At 43.0% G+C, this 12,282-nt stretch overlaps 1 protein-coding gene across 7 annotated transcripts in view; it reads left to right on the forward strand.

Annotated features, from left to right (window-relative positions):
• Positions 1-261: 261 nt before the first annotated feature.
• The window catches only part of PBX1 (PBX homeobox 1), a 236,359-nt gene continuing 224,338 nt past the window's right edge, over positions 262-12,282 (forward strand). For 3 of the 7 annotated variants that reach the window (XM_028732473.2, XM_077928284.1, XM_077928285.1), the window contains exons 1-2: positions 271-948; positions 4,534-4,607. In XM_028732473.2, the coding sequence (XP_028588306.1) occupies positions 758-948; positions 4,534-4,607 (265 nt within the window). In that variant the 5' untranslated portion in view covers positions 271-757. Of the gene's footprint in view, positions 949-4,533; positions 4,608-12,282 lie in introns of all 7 variants that reach the window. The other 4 variants (XM_077928282.1, XM_077928281.1, XM_077928283.1 and 1 more) reach the window with 4 other exon arrangements.

Below are 12,282 nucleotides of genomic sequence, written 5' to 3' on the forward strand. Positions count from 1 at the left end.
GCCCACGCCCCCTCCCTCTGGCGGCGCCTTCCCCCGCTTGCCTCTTTAAGGGCCGGCGCCTCCCGCGCGCGCGGGGCCCCCCTCTGAGTTCTCTGAGTGACAGGCAAGCGGGTGGGCGGGGCCTGCGACGCCGAAGCGAGCGGTGGGAGGCGCCGCCGCCTTCGTCCGCCGGCCAATGAGGGCTCAGCGGGCGGGCCTTCCCCCCTGTGGCTCCTCCCGTGGCTCCTCCCCCTCCCGGCTCCCCTCCCTCCCTCCTTCCCTCGCTCGCCTGGCGGCGCCTTCCCCGTGTCAGTTGGCGGAGTCCGGAGCCGGAGCCTGAAACAAAAGCGGGAGGCGGCGGCGGCGGCGGCGTTGGCGGCGGGGCTCCTGCGAGTTCGCCCGGCTGAGGCGCGGAGAAGGCGGGGAGGCGCGCGACCGGCGTCGGCGTCGTCGTCCGAGAGAGAGAGGAGCGTCCGTGAGGGAAACTTTCTCCGCGCTTCCTTTCTCCTCGCGCGGAGGCTCCGTCGGCGGGAGGCGAGGGAGCCGGACCGGCCTCCGGCTCCAGGGCGCCCGGGAGGAGGGCTCGCCTCAGCCGCCGCCGCTGCTTCCGGAAGGCGGCTCCGCGGGCACCGCGCTCTTTCTTTCCCCCGCCCGCAAAAGAAGCGGAGAAGCCGAGCGGTCGCTCGGGGGTCCCCTTCGCCGAGAAGGGGGCGAAGGCGGGCGGGCGGGCGGGCGGCAGGCAGGGGCCGCCGGCCGCGCCTCTCGGGAGCGGGGCGCGATGGATGACCAGCCCCGCCTGATGCACTCGCACGCCGGCGTGGGCATGGCCGGCCACCCGGGCCTGTCCCAGCACATGCAGGACGGGGCCGGGGGCGCCGAAGGCGAGGGCGGCCGCAAGCAAGACATCGGGGACATTTTGCAGCAGATCATGACCATCACCGACCAGAGTTTGGACGAGGCGCAGGCCAGGTGAGCCCTTCCTCCCCCCTCTCATCGCCACCATTATCATTATAATCGTCATTATTATTATTATTATTGCACCACATTTCTTTTCGCGGCAGGATCCTGGTCCTCTAAAAGCCAGACTCGCAGCCGAGCTCTCGGTGCAGCAAACAAAAAGTATAGCTCTCCAGGAAAAACAACATCCCATTATCATTATGATCGTCATTATTATTATTATTATTATTATTATCGCACCACAGTTCTTTCCGCGGCAGGATCCTAGTCCTCTAAAAAGCCTGACTCGCAGCCGAGCTCTCTCTCTCTGTGCAGCAAACAAAAAGTATAGCTCTCCAGGAAAAACAACATCCCGACTGGGTGTCTTCTGTGGAGCAACATGCCAGAATGGCATATTTAAGTGTACAGTATATAGGTGTGATTTCTAGTTGTGGGTACGTGCAAATGTTTAGAGAGAGAAGGCTGCTGCTCTTCTGCTCTTTTTTCCCCCTTTTTTCCTTCTAAGTTAGGTAGGGCTGAATTGGCTCCTTTGGTCGCCTTGTGCAGCTGCACCTTCCCATCTGTGTTTTGTGACACCTCAAGAGCTGAAAGGCTGGAGCAGCCACTTTCTTTAGCCAAAAGACCGAAATCTTGTCCTCCTTTTAGCTGAGCTTTGGGATATTTAGGGTCTTAAATGCTCGGCTCCTCCATTCCTGTCTGCTGAGTGGGGCACTGAATGGAACATATCGGTGAACGTCACACCAAAAATTATCTGGAAGACCTTTTAAACTTTTTAAACCTTAGTTTTATAGATCCGTTTTGAAGGGATCTGGTGACCTGAACTCTGTTTTTGAATTAGGGAAAAGGAGCAGCCATAAAAGGCCTTGTTTGCTGTACTGCAAACTTGGTTACTCAGAGTTCATTGCCACTACCGTTTTTTAACCGCAATCCAAGGAAGTTAAACTCACTTAATTCCATTTAACTGGGAAGGCTTATTCATAGACGATGCTTCTAGGATTGTGGCCCTTGTGTACGAAAAGGGCACATTTTCCTGCCCTCTTGTATTGGTGAATGTTGTGCTGCAACTGGAGCCTTGTGGCCGTTTGTGTGTAAAGACACAAACAGGTTTTTTGTTGCTAAAATAATGAGTTGAACATATTAGCTGAGCACAGATGCTCATAGAGTCTAGCCACTAAATGCCGCTTCACATATAAACGTACAGATTTCATTCACAGATCGTGCTTTCCATGTTGGAAATGGTATGAAATCTATGTATGTGTGTATGTGCTATGTATTGCACATGAGTATATATCATTAATAACACATATTGGAACATTTGGCAATCTACACTTACATTTCATGTTGCCCATAACAAGTATGTTTCAATTGTTGATTTTATCACAGAAGCCAACATGCCGTTTTGTGCCTCACATAGCTGAATTTTGGGGCAGGGTGTAGTATTTTAAAATAATAATAATTATTATTACACAAATTTTGAAATATATAATATTTTTTATTTGGAAGATTAAATGGTCTCATTGGACAATATTGCGTACACATTTGAAATTTTAAATACAAAAAGAAACATGCCAGTTAAATAGACTAGAATGCTGCACAACACTCTTAACATAAATCTACAAAATCATTATAGAAGTTGGAAATGAATACATGGATTTACAGAAGAGAAGAATGGACAAGAAGGAAAAATAGCAAAACAAAAGAAGAAAAAGTTGCCCCGTGACCACTAGAATTTTATTACCTGAAGAAAAGCTTCTAGCACTTCACCTGCATTTTGTATCTTGCACTTAGCACAGAGATTTTCATTCTCAACTGGAGGAGACAGCGTCCGTGTGTCCCTCAAAAGCTACGCACATTACTAAATAGCTTTGCAGCTGCTATCTTGGTACTTAATCCAAAAGGCCTTAAAAAACAAAAAAACACCTAGAATGAAAAATGCCAGTTGTATAAAACGCTTTTCGTAAAACACTTGGCCTTGATGAGGAATAGCTTCTGTTGAACGATGGCTCCCAGTATTGCCATTAGACAAAGGGGAAAGAAGCTGCTTCTGAAAGTTGAAGTTTATGTTTGGTGAAATGTTTTTTGTGTGTAAAGATCTATATACTGCACTAATTAAATTGGAAATCAATACAAATGTAAGGATTCTTTTTATAGCCAGTTACTCTTTACACACTCCTTCAGCCGCTCTGCTAGCGGGTCCCTTTAGTAATGCAGCTGTAGAAAGCAGTTTGTGCATTTCAGTTTTTCCCATGATTTTTAATTATATATCTCTTTATAAGGAACTGTAGAGATCTTGCGGTGATGGCAAGGCTGTGAAAATTTGGCTGTGATCTTTTCAGTGTCCTTTTACCCATCTTTGTGCTTGGCCAAAAAATATTTTGGAGGCAGAAAGAAGGTTTTGTGTACCAGATGCTCATACAGAGGGAGCCCAACTGTGAGAAGAAGACAGGCAGGAAACTCAGGCAGTGATATGGGGTGCCATTTAAGGGGCAGACCCCTTAAAATGACAGGAGCTGTCCAAAGTCTTCACAAGCCTTGTGAAGGAGACTTTCCTAGTGAGTTGTGTTCCATATTAATCAGTGGAAGGAGGGGGCTTCCTTAGATTTTTCTGCCTGAGGCACCAAAACACTCACAGACTTATGTAAGCTTCATTCAAAAACCCATTTTGCAACAGATGCTGGATGAAATTAGTCCGTTTGTACATGACAACAAATCTTTACAAAGTGATTGTTTCTAATATTTAAGAAATTCTATTTCTTGGACATAAACAATCTGAGCACCTGCTAGGACATGAAACTGATCAGCCTTATAAACAACAACTTGCTGGACCTCCAAGAAAAGAGGAGACTCAGAAAGATCCATTCGCATTCTGGCCACTTGTGCAAATGCTAAATTAGCAAGGTTTTTTTGTCATTCTGATTCGTGTATCGGAGTGTTTATGAGATTTCTTTTAGGAAGTCGGCTGATTCTAACACCTTCAAATAAGCAAGTAGAGCATAAAGGTAATAAGAGCATGGAAGTAATTATTTTCCCTCCCTCCCCATTGCATGTGTGCTTTCTCCTGGCAGTGCATTACTGCATTTCTGTGCTCTTTTCAACTCAGTGGCTAAAATTTCTGTACATCGGCTTTCCGTGTTGAAGGACCTTGTTTATACTGTGGCATCTGCACAATGAATTGAACCACATGGGTGAATAAAATAACAACGTTGCCTACACTGCCACGAGATGGTTCAGAAGGTGATTAATAAAATGAGTGTAATAATAATAATAATAATATCTGAAAAAGATCTTCATTGGACTTATGAATGGCTTATACATATTCCTATCATTGACCTACTCATAGCTTGGCCAGTAAACATGGTTTATGAAAGCTACTGAAATGCTGCTATCAGACAGTTCCCTAAGCGGATGGTATTTGTATTGCCATATCCGTTGGACAATCACCAAACTGGTGTCCCCTTCAATATAAAACTGTAAGCTATTTTTCACCCTTGCATAATTTTCAGTGATGACTTAACCTTCAATATTTCTGCCTAAAACATCTTTTTTTAAAGCCTCTGTGGCATACTCTAAATATAAACTATTTTGATCTTGTTGCAGAAAACATGCTTTAAACTGCCACAGAATGAAGCCAGCACTTTTTAATGTTTTGTGTGAAATCAAAGAAAAAACAGGTAAGGAGAAACGCATCGTCTTGCACCTTTTTCCTCTTTTGCTGCCTTTCACATTTCATGTATTTCTAAAAAAAACAAACAAAAGAAAACTTGTTTTGGTTTAAATATTTTATTTAAAGGGGAAAGCAACTATTGTTTTATTCTTTGGAGAATGCATTCTCCTAGCATATAAATGTCTAAATAGCACAGTGAAGTCATTTGTGTGCCTACAATTCAGGGAATATTTCTTTCCGGGCACTATATGCCTAATTACTTTTTTAAATCTTACATTAGTTGAAAACAACCCATAACTGGATTAATTCAGCTGCAATTCTTAAATCTTTTTTTAAAAGGGAATATTTGTCATAAGATTTTAAGAACTACTGTAAAATACATGGCTCCTAATGTGGAAAACACACGGAAAAGCCTTCATTTAGCAGGTAGTGCACACATAGACACTCAAAGAGGGCAGTGTGGGTGTGTACACACACACACACACACACACACACACACACACACACACACATATCTATAGATATGAGATTGTTGGCTGTTTAAGGATCTTGTTACTTTTATATCAAACAGTGGCTTTTTTGGTTACAAAGGTGCTAATGGCATGAGGTTGTTGATTCAGTCTGTGTTTCCCACTTCGCAAGGCCTCCTGCCGTGCACTAATACACTTATAAAATGTCTCAGGGGGGCATTTAAATTTTAAAAGCAACAATTAAAAATAGCTGTCATCAATCAAGGGTGATCTTAAATAGCAGATGCTCAGAGAAGAGTGTTCAGTGACATGCAACACTTATTTATTTCAATTTTCGAATGGTCTTCGGAAGGGGAAATCCTGACTTACACCTTAGCCCACAGGAAAAGGTAGCTGGGAAGGCCACTGCTGAGTTTCAGCTCCTGAGTTGGCTGATGTGCGTTGCAAACTATCTACTACTCCACACGTCTCCCCCCCCCCCCGCTTTTTTCCTAACAAGGATGTAACAGTCAGTAATTCAGATCTCAATCATATAAGTAAGGGGTATGACATGAATGAAAGTGACAACAAATATGATTGCAAACTCACTTGATATACATTGAAAAGTGATGCATAAAAGGGAAAGCAGCTTTCAGAAAATGTCTATGTGCCTTTAAACTATGGGTGACTATGTTTCATCGTGTGAACAGCTGAGTGAAATGGGATTATTTGACTCCAGCAATCTATATAAGATGACTAAGGAGGTCCTTTGTTAAATCTTGTTTGTGCAGCTTGTAACCTAGACAAAGCACCTAGCATTGGCATTCAAGCCTCTAAAGCCCTTAAGGCTGCGAAGCCGAATGCTGACCTTCTTTAGAAGCCATTCATTATGTGGCTCTTATAATATAATGTAAAGGGGTCTCTGAGGTCTTTCTATAATGCAGTATATTGCTGCTTGAATATATAAGTTTAATAACAAGAACATCTGAATCTTCTAATCTTTTTCTGTTACTCTATGTGTTTTCTCTCTCTCTCTTAAAAAAATACTTTACATTGTCCCCTGTTTTCATATTCTCTTATTTGGGATTTTTTGTCTCTTGTGTGGCAATCTTCTTAATTGATTTCTGCCCTGATCTGAAATTGAAGTGCTTATGAAGTGGTAGCAGATGGTTAGTGAAAACTGAACCTCTTTAGAACCCCTCTTCCCAGTCTAATATTTGGAGAGGCTGGGATTTGGAGGAAGGTGAGAAAATCCGACTTTCACTACCAGTGGGCTAATTCTGGTTGTATTACTGCCACAACCAGTGAGCAGCAGCTTGTTCAGCACAGAGGGCCACATTAGAAATATTGTCAGCTGGAGGGGTGCAACTAATTTGCATACTATTTGCATGTCATTGTTATAATCTCTGTACCATTTGAACCTTGCATAATCAGCACCTGCAGTTGAAATATCTCTTAGACTTATTCTTGCTAAGACATTTTTGCACGTACAAATGGGGAACATTTGAATGGATCGTTGCCAAATAGGGAGATGCCTGGAGTCTTTGGAATCGTAAATTTTGTGTTGAATTTCTCTCTCCGTTTGTACCTGATACTTTTGCATTTTTGCCATTACATTTTCAAAAATCATCTCTGCGCACACGGGAACAGGAAGCGGGTGGGGTGGGGGGAGACCCTATAATTCTCAGTTTTATAATAATGCTGGTTGTTCAGAAGTGTTTGGGGAGATAGGGACGGACTGCATGTTGATTGTAGATTGTAAATTGTCCACCTGACCTGCCACTCCGATGCACTGTGCGCGAGGTTGCATACAAAAAACAAGTCATATGTAGGTTTTTCTTTTCCTTAATGCTTATTGTTGTGCTGTTAGAAGTGTTTGTGTGTTTTAACCAGGCTTACTCCTGCTGGGTATACCCAGAGAACCATGCATTCACACACCTATATCCATAGCATTGAGATTCGAGGTGTGAGTGGTTGCGGTTGCGCTCTTTAGCACTTTCAGCATAAAGCAATGCAGCCCAAGGGGTGGGGGTTGTGGGTTCTGGCCTCAGGAATATTCCAGGCTGACATTTGCATGCTGGATACATTCTATGCCGTCGCTTAATTCAAAGTAAACCTTCTCCTGGATTGTTTGACGGGCATCTGGGGACTTTTTAATATTTTTAACAATATTTAGCTTATTGAAATTATTTTCTGTGTGAAAGGATAGTTCCCTCCTCGTGCATTCATAATGCCAGTGCCCCATGGCAAAATTTCTGGTTACGGGTTTATTATACGTTTTGTAATTTAAAACCAAACTGTCATGCTAAGTAAGTAGATGCAATTATTTTGGGGGGAAGAAATTCCATAAGCTGCCGGTCAGAAAGGAAAGAAGCAGTGCAACAGAGGAGAGTAATACAACTGATTCTGTCAGAATCTTCTTCCAACAAAGATTGAAAGGGGAAATGTACTGATAGATCAAAATCTCACTCTGCTGAAATCATTTGCAGCTTCTACTTGGTGTCTCTGTGTTTTTTGTTCATCTCTTTTCACTCCTGGTGTTCCAGTGTTCTGAAATGGGCATTCACTTTTCTGCTACTTGATTTAAGTGACTCCAGAGTCTGCTGGAGACTTTACCACCATCCCTCGCAACAGTGCGGCTAATATTTCACAGTGTTAACATTGCCGGAACAAACCTAAAGTGTCTATAAACTTGTTGTAAAAAGAGGTCATCTTTACTGGCCAAAGAGATCCCCCTTGTCTGCTGATGTTTCAATTTATTTTAAAGGAAAGGATTTATGGATGCTTTTTATGTAAGCTTGAGGTATAATACGTTGAGATGTATGAAATCTGAGCATGTTTATTTAAAAAGAAGATAGAAGGCAAGATTTAATTTTGAAGTAATGGGAGGGAAACAAATTTTGTTTACATGTTTCTCTGGATTGAATATGTACTTTTTTGGCAGGAAGCGAGTACCGTTGCGTAATGAAGAATTGAATTGTGAGGCCAGCTTCTAGTGATTAATTGACTATTTAATATTTTATTTGCAAGATGTGACAGATTTCAGAGTTATTGTAATTTTAACTTGGGGATTGTTTTGTAGAGCATGGTAAGTGTGAAGTTTAAAAGTCAACTATCTCCATAATCAGAATTTCTGAGAAGGAATGAGAGCTGGTGTCCTTTAATTGCATAGTACGTGTTAAAAATACTTCAGTCTGTCATTTAGCATAGGTTTCTTTCTCTGATGAAAAAGGGCAACACAGGATCATTACCCAGTTTTGATGCCTCATTCATTCCTTCTTGTGAACTGTCTTTATTATTTAATTTTGCTTTCCAAGATCAGTTTTGGGATATAATGATCTTCCCTTGTGATTTTAAAGGAAAAATCTGTTAAACTTTCCAAAAGGAAAATTGAATTGTTGCACTGCAAGACTATATTAATAAAATGGAAACAAATGTAAAGTTTTTAAACATGAGGATCTGAGTTCAGAGTTTATAATTTGAGGAAACCTGAAGATAATCTTGAGTTTGGAAATCCTGATTATGTGTATTTAATTTCATTTAATTGCTTACCCCATCCATGTTTAAGTGGTTAAAATGTGTACACTTTATTCATGTTTTCAGCATTAAGATACTATTTTTTTCCTATACAGTAAAACATACTAAAAATATTTATAGGCAGCATTGACCAGTTCTTTAACTGTTAAGGAATAGTTTATTGCTCTCTCACGCTCACCACCAATATACTGGTTCACACTACACTATCTTCTGCTCTCATCCTGTACAATTATATCTGCTGCAAAGTTAACAGATATTTTGAGGAGAAACAGGTTCTTCCTTTCTTTTTCTTTCTTTCTGTATCTCACCACAATACTACATTCTTTATTTTCTTTATAAATTCTTATAAATTCTTAGGTTGGATTTCACTTCTGACACCTTTGTTGTTGTTTCTACCTGTCACTTAAAATACATAGTGATTTTGAATTTTTTTTTTTGGTTACAGATTTAGCTATATACAGAAACCAAATGCTTCCTGGCTGTACTCTTTTTTCCCCTCTAGTGTCCAACCTTTGTCTTATGTCCAACCTTCTTGAGCTTTGCTGTTGAGCTTTGTGTTGATGTTCTCTTTAAAATGATATGATGATCTAGCTAAAATTAAGCATCTAAGTCTCATTATACTTTCATGGGAGCCATGGAACTAATTCTGTTGACAGCAGAGGCTTACACTGTGGTAGCCCAAGAAAGAAATGAAGACTTATTTGTGCCGGGAGCTGTACAAATGCATAGAATGGAGAACCTTGTCTTTTATGCACCTGGTGTTTTGAACTGTACCTCTTATCTTTTTTTGCCTGGTGCCAGAAGATATGTAATGAAGGTGCCAGGGGAGCCTCCCTGGGGAGAGCATTCCACAAGTGGGGAGCCACTGCAGAAAAGGCCTATTTTCATGTTGCCACCCCCTGGACCTCTCGTGGAGGAGGCATACAAAGACGTGCCTCAGATGATGATTGCAGGCTCCAGATTGGTTCAAATGGGGAGAGTTGGTCCTTGAGGTATTGCGGTCCTGAGCTATTTAAAGCTTTATAGGTAAAATCCAGCACTTTGAATGGGACCTGGAAACTAACTGGCAGCCAGGATCCATGTAATATGCTCAAACCATCTTTCCCCAGTGAGCAACCTAGCTGTCAAATTTTGCACAGGCAATGGCAGTGCCTTCCACAGCACATGAAGGCAACTTGCTAGCTTAGTGGGTGCAGGACAGGCTTTGTAGCATAGGTTGCTCTGACGGTTCCCTTCCCCTCAGTGTCTGCTGCCTGAGGCAACCTCCTTACTCAGCCTAATGGTAGAGCCAGTCATGTTGCCAGGTGGAACATGATTAAATTAGTTGGGACTTGGCATTTTTAATGAATTGAAAGAGCCATCTCAGGCAGCAAATCCCAGCTTTCCTGTCTCCATATCTGTGTGCAGCCGTTAGGTGTAGAAAATGTCCAGTACTGAAATTAACACAGAAACAGGGCTGAGGGGAGGGGAGAAGTCAAATAGAGCTCATATACTTTGTTTTTGATGTACATTCATTGATGTTTATGGTGATATGACTGACACACACCACCAAATTTGTAGTGTGCAGGTGTAGCTTCAAAATATTCAGTTTGAATTTGGCAGGGGCTTACAACTTTTACCCACACCCACACTGCCACACCACAAAGTAGAACGGAAAGTATGTTAGTAAGTGTGGACCAGGGCTGTGCAATGTCTGATTTTCAACACTGTAATATATCAGCAGTTAAAACATCACAATATTATGATATATTGCCATTGGAAATTGGGTGTTCGGATGAGGGAAGGAGCAACCACAGAGATCACACAGGTGGGGGGCATGGAGGTTGGGCATGTGGGTGGGCGAAGGAGTGTGGAAATCAGGTTAGGGGGGCCACACAGGGGCCCACTCCTCCCTAGACAGAAAAAGGGAGAAGGAAGAAGCAGCCCAACCGCAATTCCTCTTGGGGTGGAGAGTTGGAAAGTGGAGGAGTGAGCCACTGAAGCAGCCCCCTCTGCTTCCCTCCCACGGGATGGGAAGGACGGCTGGCTGAGGGTGAGCCACAGTGAATTGGCCGGAGAGGGAAGTCAGGGAGCAGGACATTACAGTTATGGGGAGGTGCTGAGGCTGGGAGTGGGATGGCTCTTCTAGTGGAGGTGCAGTTGCGGGGTTGTGGGGAAAGGGGTGTACAGTTGCTTCACAAACCCAGGCCAAGATGTCCTACATCCCCAATCCCATCCCTCCTGGTTGGTTGTGTGCAAAAGTGCTAATTTTGGACTGGGTGTCCATGTGCTCTCCCTCCCTCCCTTGTGGAGGGTGCTTAGGATACGTAAACCTAATTGTTTCATTTGGAACCAAACTCTTGCGAGGACTAAGCAGGCAGGCTTCCTGCCTCTAGGGTGTCCCAGGGAAGATACTGAACACGCTCTGCACTCTTCTTCCTTGTTCAGATGCGTTTGTTCTGCTTGTGCCATTGATTCTGAAATGACGACGAGAACAGTTTGGGAAGGAAAGAGAGACTCTTTTCTAAAAATAATAATAAAAGAAACCGGGACTTTATCTAGTCGTGATGTTAAGTAAACTTGAAAGGAACAACGCTGGTTAAGGAATCCTTACCTTGGCTAACCCTCACGGCCTCCCACTTCTTTGTATCTCAAATGAATTGAATCAATGAGATCCGACTGCTTGTCTGAATAGCAGCCACCTCAGTGTGATAAGAGCTTTCCATTTGAACAGTAGCCCCCCACCCCTCACCGCTTTAGGCCTCGCTGGTTTACTACTTCAGGGGGTAATGGTGAATGAAGGAGAGTTTGGCATGTGTGACAATGTTTCTTAAGAGTGGAGCTGGACCACCAGTGGGCCTTAGGCCACTTTCAGATGGGCCTCAGGGCTATATCCCACCCACCCTGCCGCCACCTCTTGGCTTGCCAGCCCAACCCACCTACCAAGCTAGAGCCTTTTGGTTAGACCAGCTCCAGAAGGAAAGGAGGGCACCCTCTTCTAAATGAAAAGGGCCTGAAAAGTGATAAAATGTTAGCATTTCCTGTCTCTGTTACAGGGAATAGAAAGGAGAAGGATAAGAAAGGAAAGCTGTTATAGGAAGAAGTAGTCCATATAAAAGGACCAGGGAGGAAAGATGCATTTTTCTTAGGGTTGTGTCTGTGTTCAATCGGAGTGTGAAAAAACTGGCGAAGAAATCCATAGTTCTTACATCATTTGGTTAAAAACACTTTGAGGTGGTTAAAACGTTTTGAGAGGCATGCAGGAAGATTTTTTTTTAAAAAAAAAAAATAGCGTTCACATAGGGCCTCTGGGCTAAACAATTTCTGAATAAAATGAGGAGGGTGATTCATAATACAGGGAACTCATTTGTGCAGGGGTTGCATTTTGACACAGCATATGCATCGGCGGGGTGAGCATTAGTCCATCCCTTCCAGGGCCAAAAACTGTGTGTGCATTGGTGGTCATGCGCATGCTGAACACACACAAAAGTTAGTATGCCCATAGCAAATGCAATCTTAAGGAAAGCTCAGCTATGGAACTCCTTGCCACAAGGAAAATGCTGTGGTTCACAATTTAGCAGTTTTAAAAAGTGTATTATGTATCAGTAGAAATTGCTGCCAATAATAAAAATTACCAGCAGAGATTGTGCCAAAATTTGTCTGCATCTCTAGCATTTTGTGACTTGATTTGGCCTCTTTAATTTTCAGCTGTCTCAA

Source organism: Podarcis muralis, chromosome 5 (genome assembly GCF_964188315.1).
Source record: "Podarcis muralis chromosome 5, rPodMur119.hap1.1, whole genome shotgun sequence".
In the NCBI taxonomy this organism is placed as follows: domain Eukaryota; kingdom Metazoa; phylum Chordata; class Lepidosauria; order Squamata; family Lacertidae; genus Podarcis; species Podarcis muralis.